The 19,970-nt window shown below is 43.5% G+C and overlaps 1 protein-coding gene across 1 annotated transcript in view; it reads left to right on the forward strand.

Moving 5' to 3' along the window:
- The first annotated feature begins 4,663 nt into the window (after positions 1-4,663).
- DYNC2H1 (dynein, cytoplasmic 2, heavy chain 1) overlaps positions 4,664-19,970 on the forward strand; it is a 132,967-nt gene continuing 117,660 nt past the window's right edge. The window contains exons 1-9 of the mRNA XM_015413100.1: positions 4,664-4,858; positions 8,017-8,187; positions 9,055-9,190; positions 12,198-12,316; positions 14,589-14,733; positions 16,816-17,048; positions 17,908-18,042; positions 18,133-18,246; positions 19,525-19,636. Of these exons, the coding sequence (XP_015268586.1) occupies positions 4,664-4,858; positions 8,017-8,187; positions 9,055-9,190; positions 12,198-12,316; positions 14,589-14,733; positions 16,816-17,048; positions 17,908-18,042; positions 18,133-18,246; positions 19,525-19,636 (1,360 nt within the window). The remainder of the gene's footprint in view (positions 4,859-8,016; positions 8,188-9,054; positions 9,191-12,197; positions 12,317-14,588; positions 14,734-16,815; positions 17,049-17,907; positions 18,043-18,132; positions 18,247-19,524; positions 19,637-19,970) is intronic.

The following is a 19,970-nucleotide window of genomic DNA, read 5'->3' on the forward strand; positions in this document are numbered from 1 at the left end:
GGGGGACGCCGGCAAGAACAGAGGCGGAGAGGCGAGCGCGTTGCGCCGTCCTGGAGCGGGGAGGTGGGAGCAGGAAGTGACAGCGGCGTGCCTGGGCCAGCCTCCGCGGCGGGTCTGGGCGTGGCCACGGGAGCCCCGCCCGTCACGGGGCGGAGCTAATAGACGGGGCGGGGCCTAAGTAATAGACGGACTCCTCCGGCGTCTGTCGTACGCAACCGCCGCACTGGAGGCGGTCAGTGATGCGATGGGACGGAGGTGGGGAGGTTAACTCAGTAGTTGGTTATCTGAGCAGTTCATGCACTTTTAAATGGATCATCACCTTGTGGGTTGGTGTGTTTTTTTGTTTTTACTGTTTTAGGAGCTGCGTCCAACGGTCTTTGTCTCCAGAGAGGACAAGGCTCCTGCACCATTAATGCAGGAAGGGCGGATTTTGGAACACGCAGCTCGTCCTGCGGGGCATGAGAGGAAACTGCACTTTTTATCTTACTTGCCAAGCGTTTCTGCTCCACCTTCCTCCGCAATAAGAAACCTTAAAACCACAGTCGATCAATAAAACAAAGAATAACCCATCGTCGAACGTAAAAACGCACCATTAGTGGAAAGAACCTCTGCTCCAGACCAGAAGTCTTTTCACAAGGTTGCCAATCTCCGGGTGGTGGTTTAATAAGTATTTTTAAAAAATTATTTTAGAGCCCTTTTTGCTAAATTCTATTTGAGGACTTGCCATAGAAATCACACTTAGAACCTGAGGAGCATGTCAACTTCCCTTGGACATTCAATAATAAAGGCTTTCCACTCTGCCTCTATTCTTGAAACCTGCTGATCACCAGGTACAAAATACCGACAAGTTCAGTGGGCTGAAGGGGAAGTGGGAAAAGTCCTGGTTTGTCAAATCCATACTCAAGTGAATGCAACTGGTATACATGCAACTGGAGCTGTTTCAGTATTGGTTCTTTACTGTCCATGGCCAATAAATGTGGTTGGATGGATGTAACTTCTTCAGTAGTTTCCTTGGATCAGGTGATCTGTTCTTCCACCGATGAAATACACTGTGAATTTCTATCAGCTGTGTGGATGTGCATTATGATGCACATGTTAGAAGTAGGTATCATAATCCATATTTTCATAGTTTTCTATAATGCAAATCCATATCCTGCTGCTTATCTAAATGGATATTCTCCCAAAACATAGCAAACATCAATGGTAAATGGACAAAGAATCTGCATGCAGTTCCATTTGTAACACTGAGGAATTCAGAATTCAGCAGCATCACTACCAGTGACAGGGCATGGCTATACTTCAGCAGAAAGGTTTCAAATGTGGACTTCAATAAGAAACTGCTGAGTTGGAATTCATATGCTGATTTTAGCTGTGACTCACAAAAGCTCATATGAAAAGAAATGTTAATCTTTAGGGTGCCACTGGACTTTTGCTTTATTTCTCTACCACAGACTAACATGGCTACTGTTTTACAATTTGATGCTACCAGTCTTGGACTCAAACTCAATAGGGACTGGAAAAGTAATTGTTTCTCCCTACAACTTCAGGTACACTTGATGAACTCTTGTGAATGGTTCACACCCACTCTTGGTGGACCACTTACTCTTTTGACTGGATCTCCTTTCCATCAATGTTCTGCAGTGTAACCCTGTCCTGGGCAACTGGGTCTTGAACACATGATGCTGCATTATACTGAATCAGACCATCATAGTCAGTATTATCTACTCAGACTGGCAGCAGCTCTCCAGGGTCTCAGGCAGAGGTCTTTCACATCACCCACTGCCTGGTCCTTTTAACTAGAGATGCTGGGGATTGAACCTGGAACCTTCTGCAAGCCAAGCAAATACTCTTCCACTGAGCCACAGCCCTTCCCTTCTTCTGACTTCTGTTTGTAATAGCTTCCCCCACCAGCGCTGCTGCTATTTGTACTTTGGGCGTGAATCTCTCTGCCAACTGAATGAATCTGATGAAGTGAGTTCTAACTCTTGAAAGCTTTTGCCACAATACATTTGTTAGTCTTTAAGATGATCAACCCTGACTGTTCCCTGGAAGGCCAGGTAATGAAACTGAAGCTCAAATACTTTGGCCACCAAATGAGAAGGGAGCACTCACTGGAGAAGACCCTGATGCTGGGAAAGATTGAAGGTCAAAGAAGATGGGGACGGCAAAGGATGAGATGGTTAGACAGTGTCATAGATGCAACGAACATGAAATTGAGCACACTTCAGAGGACGGCGGAAGACCGGAAGGCCTGGCGGGAGCTGGTCCATGGGGTCGCGAAGAGTCGGACTCAACTGTGCGACTGAACAACAACAAAGATGACAAAGCTTGCTTGTTAATAAAAATGGTGACACTGTAAGCTTTAATTTGTAAAAAAATGCTAAATATTGTGATACATCCTAAGATAGAGTAAGGATCCTATTTTATGTCGGTAAATTCCAGTGGGAAAGCAGAACTAGGCCACAGCAATGCTCTCACACACTTTCCCCTGTGCTTTCTTGCCTCGACCCCCAGAGCTGCCATTCTACCCTAAACCACAGCCCCCCCCCAGCATTTGCTAGATCTCTGCCAGTGCGATCCTAAGCAGGTCTGCTCAGAATCTTACTCAGAGGGGTTCGCTCCCAGGAAAGTGTCCTTAGGCTTGCACTCTATAGCACAGTAATGTTACAATGAACTATTGCCATGATCAAGTCAGTCCTCTGAATTCCCAGACTCGTTTTTTTAAAAATGAAAGCTGGCAATTCAAATGCGGTGGTAGTTCAAGGTAATGGTCATTTATAATGTGCCATAGCAATCTAGCAATCGCTAATTTTTTTAAAAAAAAGCTAAAAAAAAGACCTTTGGTGGGGGGCAGGAATGGTGGCCGCAAGGGGAAGGGAAATGGTGCCAGGTTAGGCTGGACCTACAAAGCGTGTAAAGGTGCTTTGCTTGCAATTTTTCTGGCAAGATTGTATTGAACCCAGTTTGAGAAGGATGCGATAGTAGAAATAAGAGTGTTGTGGCACTGTACTGACTAACAGCTTTATAATGCCATTCTAAGCAGGTCTACTCAGAATCCTACTCAGGTAGTTCTGTTCAGTGGGGCTTTCTTCCAGGAAGGTGTACTTAGGATTGCAGTGTAATTGTACATGAAAAGTGTTGTTTCTTGGCTTATTGATTGGCACACCCACACCCATCTCTATGGGAAAAATACAACGTGGAGTGAGAAATCCATGAAACGCAAGTACAATCTATGACATTTGTATGCACTGCTCAAATGAATACAAGAGAAGCGTAATGTGCTGCACAGCACCGGTAATTATAACACTGTATCAATAAATTATTATTATTATTGAATTGCCCAACCTCTCCCACAGCAGCACTCCGGGTGATGTACAAAACCCATAAAACAAAACAAGATAAAATCTGTTAAAACATTAATAAAACACTTCAGTCAGATGGCGAATAATTAACCAATACCAATTTCAACTGCCGATTAATTTATGTTACTTACAGTCTGCCTTTCTCACTGACACTCAAGACACATTGCCTAGTGTAAGTCATTACAATCAATAGGATGAGGAGGCATCTAATAAGCAATGTAGTAGGACTAGGATTGTAGAAATCTGAAAGGAGGCATAAGTATTAATCATTACATGCTAAACATTGCAAGAAATGGCGTTTACTTCATTTATAACCCACTTTTCTCCCCAACAGGGACCCAAAGTGGCTTACTTGTTCTTCTCTCCTGCACAACCACCATGTGAGGTAGATTACAGTGAGGGTGTGTGACTGTGCCAGGGTCACCCAGCAAACTTCCAGGGCAGAGTGGGGATTCAAACCTGAGTCACTCAGATTCTAGACTGGAACTCTAACCACTAGACATAACCACTGGATCACCAGATAACGCTTTCTCAGAGCCTTATTGAGAGCAGCAGGCCAGAGTATCACAGCGTCTTTCTAGAGCAGTGCTTGAAACCAAACCGGATTTGCAGTGCCATCCTTACCAGGTACACTGAGACACTAACTCCGGTCTATTCAATGAAGTTTGCTCCCAGCAGTGGTCTCAGGATTGCATAGCTGATGGAGAGGACAAAATAGAACACGTAGGACAGCGACAACCAGCCGAGGGTTTCCTTTGTGGGAAGCACACAACCTCCCAAGCCTGGCTGCAAGACAATTTTGGTCGCATAAAACCAGCGGGACAGTTCAGCGCCTAGGAGAGTGCCTGTCTTATCGATCGAACTGAGACCTAAGAGAGCGGCGCTCGCTTACTCTACCCTTACGGGGGGCGTGACCGATGGCCCCGCCGGGACGGCGGCCACCATTTTCCCCGCTACCATAGTAACCGGGCCTGGCAACGCGCGGACGCCGGGAAGCCTCGAGGCTTGTCGTAGGAGGGAACGTAAACGGCCGGCCGGCTTTTCCACCCAGTGGGATGCCGAGCAACGGTCTTCTCTCCGGTAAACCCATCGCCGTTTTAATCCCCCTTCCAAGGACGAGCCCCGCTTCTTTCTCCCCTCCCCGCGTCCCGTAGGAGCGATTTAACCCTTTCGCTTGTAGCGTCGTCTGGAGGCGATTCCCCTTCTTTTGCAAGTAGGGGACCGTCTCCAGATTCGCTTCCAAGAGCTTTTCCTCTTCCTTCCTTTCTTCCTTCCCTCCCGCAGGTTGAGCTGCCGCCGTCATGCCTCTGGACGGGGACGGCGACAAGAGGAAGCTCTTCGTTGCGGCCACCGCCGCCAACTACTTCGGCTTGCCGCCGCCCGCCAGCCTCGACGCCCTCTCCGCCAGCCCGGAGCTGGCCAGTTTCCTGGACGACGGCAACGAGTTTCTCCTCTCGGTGGGGCACTCGCAAGGCCAGCTCGTCGTCTCCCAGAAGGTAAGGGACGCCTGGAGCGGGTCAGCCGCAGCCCAAGCGGAGCAACGCCGGAGAGAGCTCCTCCTCACCCCAGGGTGCAGGGCTGGAACTGGGGTCTCGGAGACCCCGGGTGGCTGGCGGAAGCCGAGTGACTTGGAGATGCATCTTCCCCGGCAACAGAGGAACCGACCCCCGGATCGCAAAAGTGCATGTTGGGTGCTTCGTGCTGGCCTTTGCTTAGGATGCTGCTGGGGCTCCTGCAGGCTTGCGAGGCTTCCGTAGCCAGGATTTTGTGGCTTTTTGGGGAATTTCCCCCCCCCCCGGGGCTGAAGTTCTCAGTGCAGAAAGAAAAGCCATTTAGCCAACAGAAACCTGTTACCAGAACAGGTCTCTTAATTGCAAGCTGTCAACCACTCTGGATGACCGTTCTTAGCTGCTGATAGTTAATCACTTCTTTTATGCCAATAAAGGCTGACTTGACTAATCACTTCTGCTAGCCTAAGCAACAATTCTGACAACAAGCAGGCAGGTGGGGGTGATTAGATCTATTTGTATAGTCAAGAAAGCTAACACTTAGGCAGAAAAACTCTCTTAGAGGAGATCAGTTTCTTGACACAGAGTTAGAAGGGATCCTAGAGGTCACATATTCCAACCCCCTTGCTCAGTGCAGGAATTAGTTAGCCACCGCACCCCACTCTGCTTAAAGGAACGCACACTTTAAAAAAAATGTTTACAAATGACTGGGAAAAAACCATTCACGGGATAAATTCTTGTGGGGCTGTGTCTTTAAGAATGGCAGCAGACCCCCCCAAAAACCTCAATGTAGCTATGGGCCTGGCTTCCTGTCTAGACTCTTAAGACATATTTGCCAGGAAGGTGTGTTTCTAATGTCTGCTACAAGCTTCAGGTGGCTCCAGAGGGATTTAGGGTTGCAAGACCCCCTTGGCAACTGTAGGGGGATAGAGGGGTAGAGTTGCCATATCCAGGTTGGGAAACTCCTGGAGATTTGGGGGGTGGTCAGGGAACTTAGTGGGGGTATGATGCCATAGATTCCACCCTCCAAAACATCCATTTTCTCCAAGGGAACTGATCTTTGTAGCCTGGACATGAACTGTAATTCCAGGGGATCCCCAGGTCCCACCTGGAGGCTGGCAACCCCTACTTGAAAGGGTAGCTCTGTTGATCTGCAGTAGAAAATCTAGAATCGAGTCCCATAGGACCTTAGAGACCAACAGGATTTTCGGGATTTGAGCTTTTGAGAGTCAAAGCTCCCTAGTCTAGATACCTTCCTGGGGTATCTGAGGAAGGGAGCTTTGACTCTCTAAAGCTCATACCCTGAAAATCTTTTTGATCTCTAAGGTGCCACTGGACTCGAATCCAATTTCAAGTAGTCTGCCCTGTTGGTCTGCAGTAGCTACCAAGAACAGTAGCATTTTAAAGACCAACAATATTTACAGGATATTAGCTTTCAAGCTTTGAAGGAATCTTTGAAACTTGGAAGTTTATATCCTGAAAATCGTGTTGGTCTTTAAAATGCTACTGGGCTCAAATCTTGCTCTGCTAGAAGCTTGCAATCCACCCCCCCCCCCCCACCGGTTCTCCAGCTCCTTAACCAGTGTGCCATGAGCCAGTCTTCGACAAGCCAAGCTTCCCCAGTATGGCATTGCCACGATGAAAAAGAAAGCGAAATAAAACTTAACTTTTTCCGATGTGTGTGTGTCATCTCTTGTTTTCTTTGGTTCTTGCAAAGAATTCTGGGAGGGCTATATGGACTGTTTTCTGATCTCACTTGATTTTTAGTCCTTGTTTCTGAGCGTGCCAGTGAAGGCTGTTGTCTAACTTGTTTAAAATGCTTTCAAGAAATGGTTTTCTGCTGGTTGCTGGTGTTAGTCTTCATTTTTTAAAATTGTCATTGTTTTGGTCTTTTTGGTTGTCTTTTTAATGCCTGGTATTTTGTGAAGCTGCCTTGGGAACAGTGATTAAAAGTGCAGATTATAACTGTTTCAAACAAATAATCTAATTTTGGTACCTTATATATATGTGTGTATGTTTAGTATACCTTTTATATACAGCAGTTGTGCCAGATCCTTAGTTTGGAATTTAAAACCTATTGGTGGACCATTGGGGTACGGGGGGGGGGGATAAGTTGTCTCACATTATTTGGAGTCATATGTATACAAAATACCATTGTTTCTATTAATTTAATTCAAAGCAATGTACAAGCCACCCTTGTATATAATGTACAATTCCCCCCCCACGTATTTTTTTAATTTTTACTCTGTATTCCCACTGCATTGTCCTTCCTCATTTTAAAAAGCCTCTTGACTCCCTGGGGGTCTCTATATTGCTTTTTTCTTGTTCTATATGTGTGAGACTATTTTCCTTCATGTACCACCTTAGCCACTCTCTGGTCTATCATGATTTAAAATAGAAGCATATTTGTTTCTTTGTTTCTTTTTATTGTCTTGCAATGGTGATATATTTTCTCTAGTGTGTTACCCTGGTATTTGAATTTTTGTTCCCTCATTCTTCTCCCCCACACACACACATTACAGCATGAACATGTGTGGGGGAAACTTTAATGTATTTGTCATTTTACTGCTGTATGAACATGGTATTTAATACATTTTAATCCAGCCTCCAAAGAACGCAAGCTGGCATACATTCCTTTCGTCTCCTCCATTTTATCTTCACAACAACCCTGTGAGGTGGGTTAGACTGAGTGAGAGTAACTGACCGAAGCTCTCATTCAGTGAGTTTCATGATATGAAGAGGTATGACTTTGGTCTCCCCAGGCCTAAATCAGCACTATAATATTATAATATTATGCCAGCCGCTCTCAAACAGCAACACAAGGATCCCTGTTTTGATTTAATTTTTGTGCCCCCCTCCCTTTCTTTGTTACTGGCCCAATCACGTCAGAGAGCCCTTTTTTAAAGGGATCAGGGTACACTGTGTATGTCCTGTGGAGGCATCTGCTCTCTACAGCCCTGCCTTGCTCCTAGAAAACTGAGAGAATTCCCTTTTTGTGTTAACTGGCTTTCCTTGCAAAGAATTTGCAAAGTTCTTTGTTTAACCTCATAAAACCTCAAAGATTCCAGTACTCCAGTTTGGGAAACGCTGGGCAGAACCACAATGAGTATTCTAAATCTGAGTATTTGCATTTCCTAATCATACAGATTGAAGCTCGTAATTCAAACGATAAAATATTGGTATTCTTCAAGCTGCGACCAGATGTTATCACAGAAGATAATCTTCATACCAATATTCTTGTATCATCTATGTTAGATTCTCCTATCAATATGCTTTATCAAGCAGTGCGACAGGTATTTGCACCAATACTATTAAAGGTGAGTAAGTATCCAAAATACTTCAATAATTTTAAAGGATTCTTTTTTTTTTTGCCTGTTGGCTACATTCTACAAGTGTACAGTTTTCATTCATTCTAGGTTTTTACATCAAAGTTATAAAGAGTAATAACATCAGAGAAATAATTTGACATGTTCTGTTAAATTATGATAACCAACTTTCTGTTTTCAAGAAAAATTTATAATTTTAATTTTATTTATATTTTAAAACATTTTTAGCAGGCCTTTCCTCAGTGACCCAGTGGTAATTAACAATAATCAAATTATTTGACAATCATCAAATGTATTTGAGAATCATTATTTAACAAGCTTCAAAATTATTTGATCACTCAGGTTGCTTTGTTCCAATTACTGTGAACTTTTCAAAAGCCTATTTTGGCTGCGGCGTTATCTTGAATTTGGTCCCTTTGAAATTAGAAGTAAATATATGGCTAATGACAGTGCTGCAGTTTGTGAAACCCATATTAAAGAGTCTGAAAACTTATTCTCCATGTTTACATCTTGACAATAACGTTATCAGATAGCTAGGCCCCCAGGCATTGGCATGTATCCAGCCACACAGTTTCTTCAATGGAACAGCACTTCCATTTGCAAAAGAGGAGGTGGCAGTTTATGTTGATTTCTCCTCTCCCACTTTAGACCCCCCCACCCCAGTTTGCCCTGTGTGCTCTTTCAGAGGGTCTGCAGACCTCTGGGGACAAAATTTTTATAGACTGTGTGGAGTGCAGTAGGAGGGGCAAGTGGGGATATTCAGCTCCTCAAAGTTAGCAGCTAGTGGGATATATGCTATTAATATTAAAATACACAGTTGTAATAGACAGCTTACATTATTGTTCGCTTTTGTTGCAGGATGAGAAATGGAGTAAAGATTTTGATCCCAAACTCCAGAATCTTTTGCGTGAATTAGAGGCAGGTTTGGGTTCAGTTCTGAGAAGAACAGATAATGTCGAAAAAGGAGCCAAATACCGGGAAGATGACGTTCAAGGTATATAGCATTGATATTTACATACAGTGCAATTTAAATTCAAAATAGATTACAGTAATCTATCACACTCAAGTTTTTAAATTAAGATTTTTATCGTTTTAACACAAAAAGTTAACATGGCAAGCAAGCCACATATAGCCAGCCCCCTCCCTCTTCCCTAATGTGTCCTATTAGCAGAGAAGGAAAGAGAGAAAGGGAAAATAAAAACGTAGGGCTGGAGTATAGGTTATGAAAGTAAGGTGCAACGGTATGGATTCAATTAAACAGGGAATAAAGGTGAGGAGATATTCCATGAAGAGGTACAAGAATTCATACCACATGGAGTTGAAGGTTCTGGGAGCTTCTCGCCTGGTATATGCTATTCTCTCTTTTGTACAAAGGTTTAGCATATCATTGACCTGGAGATCTATAGAGGGAGACACTTGAGATTTCCAGTACTGTAAAATGATTCACTTAACAACTAAAGCTGCTCTTTGGATCCAAAATATGTGGTTTTTTCGAGAGTGCCCATAGAGTTGGTAAATATCCTAGGGTTAGATTATTGACTGTGAAGCGTAATTTAGCAGCTAATGTGAGATTGATCCTGGATATAACCTCCTGCCAGAAATGTGTGATATTAGAGCAATTCCAAAACATGTGAATGAGGTTAGCCCCAGGTTACCGGCAGCTTCAACAGGAATCATTCTCAGTGTGACCAACATGATAGAATTTAGTAGGTACCAGTACACTTGCAAGACAGTTTTTTGATGAATAAGCCTTAGTCATAAATCCATGGAGGCAGATTTAATGGCTTGTAGTGCAGTTTGCCATTGGGTTGGTTGAACTGGAGTACTCGGTTCTAGGTTCCCCTGGGAGTGGATATAATCCAAATTAAATTTGGTTTGGTGACTTAGAAAGTTATATATAAGGATGGGTTACCTAGGAAAGTTTTCTAAGGATGGTACTAGGCAAAACAGTGTGTGTGGGGTTTCCGAGACTGAGGAAGCTTCTGGTCCCAGAAGTGAAGACAGACAATGTTTTAGTTGGTTATATTGCCAACTGGCTGTGGACTGGAGATTAAATTCTGTGGAGAAAATGTCAAATGGTTTAAAGTCATCCCCTGATCCAGTCAGCTGAGATGTGTACTAAACCACCAGAGATCCGTTGCCTCAAAAAACCCCAAACACCTACCTTTATTCCCTATCCTAATCCTAGAGTTTTTCCAAATTGTTAGATCTCTTTGAGTATAAGGATCAACAGCCAACCAAGTTTCAATCATACGCCAAGTTGACCTAGCAACTGCAGTTACAGGTGAATAAACTTTTGGGTAATTTTAATGGGTAGAGCTCACAGCAGCCCCCTTAAATGGAGCATGAAGCTGGGTCATTTCCAAGTGAGCCCAATCAGGTCTTTCCTGGTCAGGAACTAAAGTCCAGTATTGTACACTAGAAAGCAGAAAGGCAAGATGGTATTGGCACAGATTAGGTATATTATATCTCCCCTGTTCTATAGGTAGCTGAAGCTTTTTATGTGCAATTCTTGGCCTACCTGAGGGGCTCCAAATACATTTCTGGAACAGAGAATAAATTTTTACAAAAGAACTTCAGGGAAATATGTATTGGGAGTCCGCTCAGGATATAGATGGTGTGTGAGATAATGTTCATTATAAGCGTGTTAATTTTACTCCAGGAGCTTATTGTTAGGGAGGTTCATCTCTTGAGATCTTGGAAAACCTGTTTCAGAATCCAATTCATATTCATTTGAACCATGGAGCAAATATCTCTTGGGATATAAATACCAAGATATTTAATAAATTCTGCATCAAAATCAAATGGCCATTGTTTGAGAGATAGGACATGGGATTTATTCCAATTGATATGATATCCTGATAATTCCCCAGAGTCAGTAATAAGGTCCATAAGGTAAGGAATGTTCAGAATCTGACAGAAAAACCATTGTACTGTCTGAATACAACATAAGCTTAAATTCCTTATCTCATACCTTAACAATTTTGATGCCTTCTGCTTGTTGAATGGTACATGCTAAGGGTTCAAGAGCTAAATCAAATAGTAGGGGTGAGAGAGGACAACCATGCTGTGTGCCAAGGGAAACAGTGAAACTGTTTGAGCATAGTCCATTAGTACATACTCTACAGCAAGTCTCATTATAGAGGATCTTCACCCACTTAATAAATTCTACGGGCATGGTGTAAGATGGCAGTACAGAGTACAGGAATTCCCAGGACAATCTATCAAAGGCCTTCTCTGCATCTAGTGATAAGGCCAACAAGGAATCATGCATATTTTTGTGGCAGCAATTACATCAATCAGGCAGTAATTTCCCCAGAGAGCACTTTCCTGGGAGCACCTTTTTTGGAGGGCTGTTAACTCAGACCCTATAAATCCAATCCTCACCAAACGGGGAGGGCAGGTAGAGGAGAGTCAGTTGGAGATCCCCTGTGAGTTTGGTGTCCCTAGCACGCTAGGGGGCTGTTCTAGTGAACCATTAACCTCATAAACCAAACCAGTTAGTTTCGCTCCTAAAAGTTCTTGGCGGTTCGTGGTTTACAAACCAGGCATGCCATGTACCACAAACCAAACCGAACTGCATTTTCCCAGTTTGTGCCCATGTTGGTCTGAAGCAGACATGCTGTGTACAACTTTCAGGTTCCGTTTCTCTCCCCGTCACACTCAGATGAGGTATGTTCCCTTGATTTCAGCAGAACTTGCTTCCAAATGAGTGCATTTACAGTTGTGATTTAATGCTTCAGTGCTAAGTAATTTGTTGTTTTTTGTTGGTATTCACACTTCATATATTAAAATGGATGTGTTACATTCAGTAAGGGGTACATTTCATAGTGTTTTTTCGGTTTACTGCTTTGCTTTCTGGTGATAGAAATGGACCAAACTGAATTCTGTAACTTCAGCATTCCTTTAACTTGTTCAGTGTTTTCTTCAAGACAACTAGGCAACTCTGTATGTTGTGTCCGCTGGAATAAATTCCTCTTTCTTCTCTTTTTTCTTCCTAGCAATACTTTCTCCAAATGATGAGTTTCAGTTCTGGACAGAACGTGCACAACATGGAAGCAAACTGTGTAGCAAGGAGAGAGCCTCTCATTTTAAAGAACTGTTTGAAGCCATTGCATATGTGCGTAGTTTGTTCTGTTTGTAATGTTATGCATACCTGCATGGTGGAATATGTGTTAAAACACATCGAAGTATAGAGGGTAACCAAAGAGCATATGTCTGCTTATGAATGTGCTCCTGACCTGCATAGATTTTCTCCCTAAGCATCACCCTGTGCCACATGCCTCGCTGTTCCAGTGGGTTCTGAAAGCCTCAGAAATGGTTTTTGAGGAATACAAAGGGCTACAGCAAAAAGAGAGGGGTGGGAAATGCCCATTAGCATAGGTATCTGGTTGACCTCAGTAGGACACAGGATGCAGCATTTGCAGAAAGCATTGATGTAATCTGGCAGAGCTCTTCTGTGAATAGGGATGTGCATTCGGTTCATCATTTTCCCACCCTAGAGAACAATGGAGGGGATAGGGGCAACCTGTTTGAGGGCCCGTAGAATTGGACCCCCTGGTCTAATGTTTTTGAAACTTGGTTGGTATCTTGGGGAGAGGCTCCAGCAGCTAACCTGCGAGTCTGGAGCCTCTCCCTCAAATTGCCTCCCCTCCAGCCCCCAGAATATACCCTATGTTTTTGCCATTGACTTCAATGGCCCATAGGATATAATGGGGCTGAAACTGACATTCGGCTAGCCTAAAGACTCCTGAATGGGCTCCTACTGCCGAAATTGACATGCAGGAGTCCTTATGCTGGCCGAAACTGATTCTGCTGGATTGGGCCGAATCCGAATTGGGATGATTTTTTTTTTTGCACACCCCTATCTGTGAACAGAATTCTGCACATAGCAGTTTGCAAGTTAGCCAGCACTCACAGCTCCACATGCCCATTGAGTTTGTATATTCAGCTCTGAAAGACTGAGCTCTACAAGCACATGCTCTTTACTTTTTTAGAATCAAAGTAATAGGGGAGCTCTTGTTGCAAGTTTTAAGATGTCTCACTATACTGTGCTCATTACTGGTACTGGTCTTTACCATTAGTTGTGTGCTGCAGTGATACTGTGAATCTTTAAGGGCAGTGCAGATAACGAATTCTGGTCAGTGAGCATTTGTTCATTGGATGTTTTCCTACTCATTGCAGAAACCAGGTTGTCTCAAATATCAAAGGATCCTTAGCATCTGGGTCTATCCCTCCAAATATTTATAAATGAGTGGTGCAGCATGTATCATTTATAGTTCCCACTAACATCAGCAAGATTGTTTGTTTGAATTGTCCCTTGTGGCCAATGCTCCCTCTAAGCTGTGGAGTCTCGTGAGCAAAAACCCTACTTTGTGAGCAACTGGCATTAAAGTTGTGAGTGAGCAATTTGGCTACTGCATAAATTAGTTTGCCCTGGAGCCATCCTTCCTGAGCTAAGACAAAAATGTGTGAGCTGGAGGCTAATAAACTGTGAGCGAGCTCACACTAACTCAGCTTAGAGGGAATACTGCTTGTGGCTATACAGTTTTGGTTGAATGAAGTCTTTGTAATCGGTGACTGTTGATGAGGTGCTGTGCTGGGAAGTATGAGGCTCTTGTCACCAAGGAAACATCGAGGTGGAGGAAGAATTCATGTCCTTATTGTCAGACTTTGGGAAGGACATGGGGCTTCTAGGTCAGCACTGTGCAAGTTTTTAGTCATGGAAAAGTAGAAGTTGGTAATTCTATAAGACTTAGTAACAAAGATATATTAGTTTACTGTTGTTTCAGGCCTCTTGCAGTTTGTTCTGCGTTGAAAGGTTTCCAAGACAAATAATGAAACAATATATGACAGTGGGAAGAGTAATTAACCACATGTAACCTCTGCGGTGGCTCAAGTAGTTAAGAAGCTGAACTGCAGGCTGTGGAAGGTCGGTAGTTCAGCAGTTCAAGACTCGAGTGTGCCGCATGATGGAGTGAGCTCCCGTCTCTAGTTCCAGCTCCTGCCAACCTAGCAGTTCGAAAGCAAGAAATTGCAAGTAGATAAATAGGTACCACTTCGGTGGGAAGGTAACAGCGTTCCGTGCGCCTTGGTGTTTAGTCATGCCAGCCACATGACCACGGAAACGTCTTCAGACAGCGCTGGCTCTTCGGCTTTGAAATGGAGATGAGCACCACAACCCTAGAGTCGGATTCGACTGGCTTTCGAACAAGGGAACCTTTACCTTTTTAATAAGCAATTAAAATGGAAATATCCCAAAACATTAAATTCCAGCTTCTTAAATCAGATATGCTGTTTCCATACATATGTTCCTGAGTGACTGATTTAAGGATTGCTACCTTCTCTTCACTGTATGCAATCATGTCTTTAAACATGCGCTGTACTTACAGGACTATTACAACTTGGACAGCTTATCTTTATTTGAAGTTGTGGATTTAGTGGAGACGACACAAGATACAGTTGATGATGTATGGAGACAAACTGAGCATGAACCTTTTCCACAGCTACGCATGCAAAACCTATTGGATGTCATAGGTAACATTCATGATTTATGGTAAACAAATGTTTGAAAGGTAGTCTGCTGTGTAAAGAGTAGTCATTGTTTACAGTGTAGTCTGCCATCTCTGTGTTGTGCTCCCTGGCTATCTCCCCCACCCCCAATTCACTGAGGTTTTATCCATAGGGTGAGTTCGCAGGGAAATTTCCAGCATTTTTATCTTGGCACTTTAAGGCTTCATAGGAAGTGACATAAAAATTATCTAAAACAGGACAGTAGGTGGAGCAGGGGTCCCTGCGGTCAGCATTATTCCTTTCCTCCATGGATTCTGTGCAATGTGTGATTCCCTCTTGGCTGCAATGCTAGTGGATGGGGAAGCTGGACAGGCTGAACACAGGTATGGTCATTTGCAGGGAATGATTCTTGCTAATTTAGGGCATCTGTGGTTGGCAGATGTGGTTGTAACCTGTGGTTTACACAGCTAATAACAGTGCAGTCCTAAACAGAGTTACATCTTTCTTAGACCCATTGATGTTAATAGGCTTACTCTCGGGAAAGTGACTGTAGGACCATAATCATTACTTACAGAGCGGTCTTATACAGGATTTCTTCAAGTTTTAAGCCCGTGGACTTCAGTGGGTTTAGGCTGAATGGAGTAAGTCTGCTATTCATTCGCTTCATTTACGTGCAGCCATTCTTCACAGTGGGGACCAGTGTTCCCTCTAAGCTGAGTGAGTGTGAGCTAGCTCACAGTTTTTTAGCCTCCGGCTCACACATTTTTGTCTTCGCTCAGGAAGGATGGCTCCAGAGCAAACTAATTGAGGCAGTAGCCAGATCACTCGCTCACAACTTTAATGCCGGTAGTTCAAAAAGTAGAATTTTTGCTCATAAAACTCCACGGCTTAGAGGGAGCACTGGTGGGGACACAAATTGGTTCCATTATTCTCTTCTCCATTTATCTCCACAACAACTCTGGGAGGTAGGTTATGCTGAGACAGGGGTGGCCAAACTTGCTTGATGTAAGAGCCACATAGAATAAACGTCAGATGTTTGAGAGCTGCAAGACACAAACAGATATTACACGTTTTTACTGGTAAATATGCAAAATTGCTTTTTATTAGCATTAAATGAGACTGCCAAAAATAATAACAAAAGCAGTAAAAGCAGATACTGATAATGATACTGATTTGTCCAATGATATTTGTTTGCTAATGATATTTAGCTTCCCCAGCCGCACAATATGTGTGAAAGAGCCGCGTGTGGCTCCCGAGCCATAGTTTGGCCACCCCTGTGCTGAGAGGTTGTGACTGGCCGAAGGTGACCCAGCAGTCTTCCATTGCAGAATGGGGATTTGAACCTGGGTCTCCTGGGTCTTAGTCCAGCACTCTAATAAGATGTTTCATGTCAAAATAATGAAGACTTTGGTATTGTGTTCCTCACTCCCTGTCAAGATAGCCCTGGGTGCTATATTTATTATGTGCAGACTGAGAAGTGTGCTGCCCTTGAGGGTTCCAAAAAAAGCTTGCTTTTGCCTAGGTGTCATCTTTGGATTCAGACAAACTGGGTTTTTGTTGTCGTCGTTTAACATTGGCATTGCCTCAGACTTCCTTGTAGTGACAACTGAATAACAACTTTAGATTGCAAAAGGCTCAAGATGTCCAGTCTGTAATCTCTCTAGTGTTATGAAGTATGTGTTATATTGGCCTGAATTATCTATATTCATCTCAATGCACTTCACCAGTCTGAAGGAATGCTCCTGTCCCCTTATTTAGAGTCATCATTCAGCCAGGACACAGTCCTTCCAGTCATCAGCAGTGAAAGATTATAACAGTGAATGATTATAACTAACTCATGTTTCTAGCCATTTCTTATGGTATATTGCTGTGCCCACCTCATTTGTTGGCTGCCATTGTACTTTACAGGCTGAACTGTGCAAGGATAAGAGTACTTGCATTGCCCTTTAAAGCACCGAAAACCAGCGTGTAGAGTCTTTCTCCTTCAGCAGCGCCCTGCTGTTCTGTGAAGCTTTAAAAATCAGTATCATTCAGTGAGGGTTGTGCATTCATCGTCTGCTGTGCGGAAATTAATTTGGACGATTTGTGTGTATACACTTTTTCCAGCTGGCTCTCTTGGAAGATTTGTTCAGAAGAAGCTAGGAACGTTAAATCTGTGGGAGGATGCCTTTCACATTGTGAAAGAAAATCTGAAGGCTGGCATCATGATCTGTGAACAGTGGGTGGCAGCCTGCGATCACCTGACGGGGCAGCTGTGGCAGCGTTACACCCCACACTTGTGGCAGGGTGAGAAATACATTCCTGAAACACTGGGCAAACTCGGCAAGCGACTTGAGGAGGTATACTTTGCTACGTTTTGCACTTCTTGGAGTGGTAGAAGTAATTAAAGTTTTTTAAGCGAAATGTTTTCTCATGGGGAGGATCTGCAGCTTAATGACAGAACTTTTTCTTTTTTTGTATATGAGGTCCCATGCTTCTGTTTCGTCCATCACTAGTTAAAGTTTTTTGGTAGCAGAGCAGGAAAACTAACCACCATAGAGAGCCACTGCCTGAACAGATAATATAGGACAAGATGATGTGATATGAAGGCAGCTTCAGATATTTGTATAGGGACAGAATTGAGTGCTGTAAGGAAGGGCCGTTGTTCAGTGGTGTGGTGTGTACTCTCTCTATGGACAATCCCACTGCTGGACTCCAGGATCTCCAGCTAAAAGGGAAGCATGAGTTACAGTGCTTAGAAGGACTCTGAGGCACTGGAAAGCCTGACTTTGTACGGCTAGGAATTTACCTGTCAGAAGCCCCACTGAACTGAATCAAAGTTGTATTCTCTCATAGAGCTTTCATTTTGTATCGAGGAAGAATGCTTAGGAGAAGCACTTGTATAGAATTCTGTGAAATGCATTTCAAAGTGCATGGCATTTACAGGGAAGGGTATTCTCATAGGCTCGAGTTATGTTTTTGAACATTACTTCAATTGTTATAGCAGCACGCAATCATGTAATACTTTAACCATAAGAGTTAGTTATAATAGTCTCTGCATTGATTTATTTTATAAGGGGTGAATATATTTTTCATTGGATGTTGCATTTGTTGAAGCTTTTTCTAACTGTTTTGGATGAAATGGACTTGGCATCTCTCTAACTGCTTGTAGCATTTGATGCTGTTAGAAATGGTCAGAATGTCATGTTTCTCTTCTAGGTGCTAACTATTAGAACCCTCCATGAGAAACTGACCTATTTCTTGCCAACTGGTGAAGAGCAAGCATTGCACCTTGCTCAGGTGTTTGAGCCCTTTGCTGGTCTGAATCCTGTACACTATAATCCCTACACTGAGGTATCGTGCTTCTATCTTATATTAATTGTATGCTTGCTCTGCTGGCGCTTGATATTTGAATTTTGATTAAAGTGTTCCCATTGCTCCTAGCCTTTGTGGAAAGCAGCCGTATGTCAATATGAAAGAATTATTGCTCCAGCAGAACAGAAGATAGCTAGCAAACTGAAGAAGTTTCTTTCAGAAATCCAAGACAGTCCACAGCAGGTAAACAGTTTATTTTAAATAATCTGATTATTTTATTGGGGCCAGAGGTCATTTCGAGGGGGAACGCGGGGGAACACAGTTCCCCCGGGTGAGGTGCAGGGGGCGGGGCACATGACGAAGCCCCGCCCCCTGCTTCCAGCCACCCCGCTTCCAGCCCTCATTCAGCCAGGAGGAGGCAGGAGAAGAGGGAGGGTAAGTTGCTTCCCCCCCGCCTCTCCCCACCCCTGCCTGCCTGGGGCCAGGGAGGGCCTTTGCGGGGCTTCCTCGCACTCCCGCTGGCCTTGCAGGTCCACCACCGGGCCCCTGATGTCAGGGGGTGTGGCATATGCTAATGAGTTATGCTAATGAGTTCCCCTAGCTCTTTTTCTACGAAATGACCCCTGATTGGGGCGCATCTGAGGGCGCATGTAGAAGAAATAGGGCATAGTTCGGCTTCTCGCTCAGTGACTCTTGGTTGTGTGACAGGGCTTGCATACCTCAAGAGAGGTAAAGCATGCCTTGAAAAAGTATATAATCATATTGGGTACTTCCTCCAGATCAGGGCGGCACCATGTAGGGTTGGTTTCTGTCACCCACCTCCAGTCTGTGGGTGGCGTCATTGCAAGGGGAGAGTACCAAGGTGCCCTAATGCAGCACAGGCTGCAGCTCATGGGTGTGGGAGAATCCTAGAAGCTTCACTGTTGACCAGAAAATTCTGTCCCATCCCTGCTCTGTGACTGATTAGGCAAAGGGAGGGGGTGCAATGATGAGGGCGGTTTTAACTAACAGCACATTTTCTCACTGTTGTAGGAACCAGCTGATAATTATAGATTTAAGTGTAAGTGTGCCCCCACTTTTAATCCAGAACAATGTGGTGCCCCATGTTTTAGAGGCATTGCTGTAGAGGAACACATCTGCAAATGCTAAAAGCCTACCTGAGGTTGGAAACAAAGCTTCAGAGCTTTTGAGGATGGCTAATGGAGAGCATGCTATCTGATACGTTTTTACTGTTTAAATTAATTATTAGGCTTATGAACCTTTTGCATACTTCTAATGTTCACATTTTAGTTATATTTCATTGCAGTCTTCCTTTGAAGGATCAGTTGACCTTCCTTGGCTTTTCTCTATGGCCTGCTTGTCTGCAGCTGTACGACTGGCATTTGCCTAGCTGGAATTTGTGTTGTCAGAATTCTCCAGTTATTGAATTAGAGTAAATACTTGCATCTTTCAGTAATAAAATAAATTGTTACAAAGAGCAATTGCATGTTGCTTAGAAGAACATGTCTGTTTTATTCCTAGCTTCTTCAGGCATTTCAGAAATACAAGGAACTAGTAAAGCGCCCAAGCATCAGCAAAGAATTGCTTTTAGAAAGAGAAACTTTGTTGGTGAAACTTCAAGATTCAGTCAAAGGTAACTGTGTATCAAAGAGAACTGTTACAAGGATTTCAGATACTTTGCTTGCATGAACTGAAGTCTAGCGGTTTTTTTAATTTCTGTAATGTTTTATCTCATTTTTCTTCTTTTGTCATAAGCCCTTCATAGGGGTGAGCCTAATTTGTAGGAAACTGAGGATGCCCTGAGTCGTCCTAAGATATCTTTTATTAAAGCAGCAAAGTTAGGTTTTATGTACTGCTGTTACATTTGTGTGGCTGGCAATGTGTATCATTCAGTGATATTCCTCATTTTTCCCTTGATCTCCAAAGCCGGGACCTTTCCCTTCCTTTTTTTTTTTAATTGTTCTTTA

This window comes from Gekko japonicus, unplaced genomic scaffold (assembly GCF_001447785.1).
Source record: "Gekko japonicus isolate JY-2015 unplaced genomic scaffold, Gekko_japonicus_V1.1 scaffold3232, whole genome shotgun sequence".
In the NCBI taxonomy this organism is placed as follows: domain Eukaryota; kingdom Metazoa; phylum Chordata; class Lepidosauria; order Squamata; family Gekkonidae; genus Gekko; species Gekko japonicus.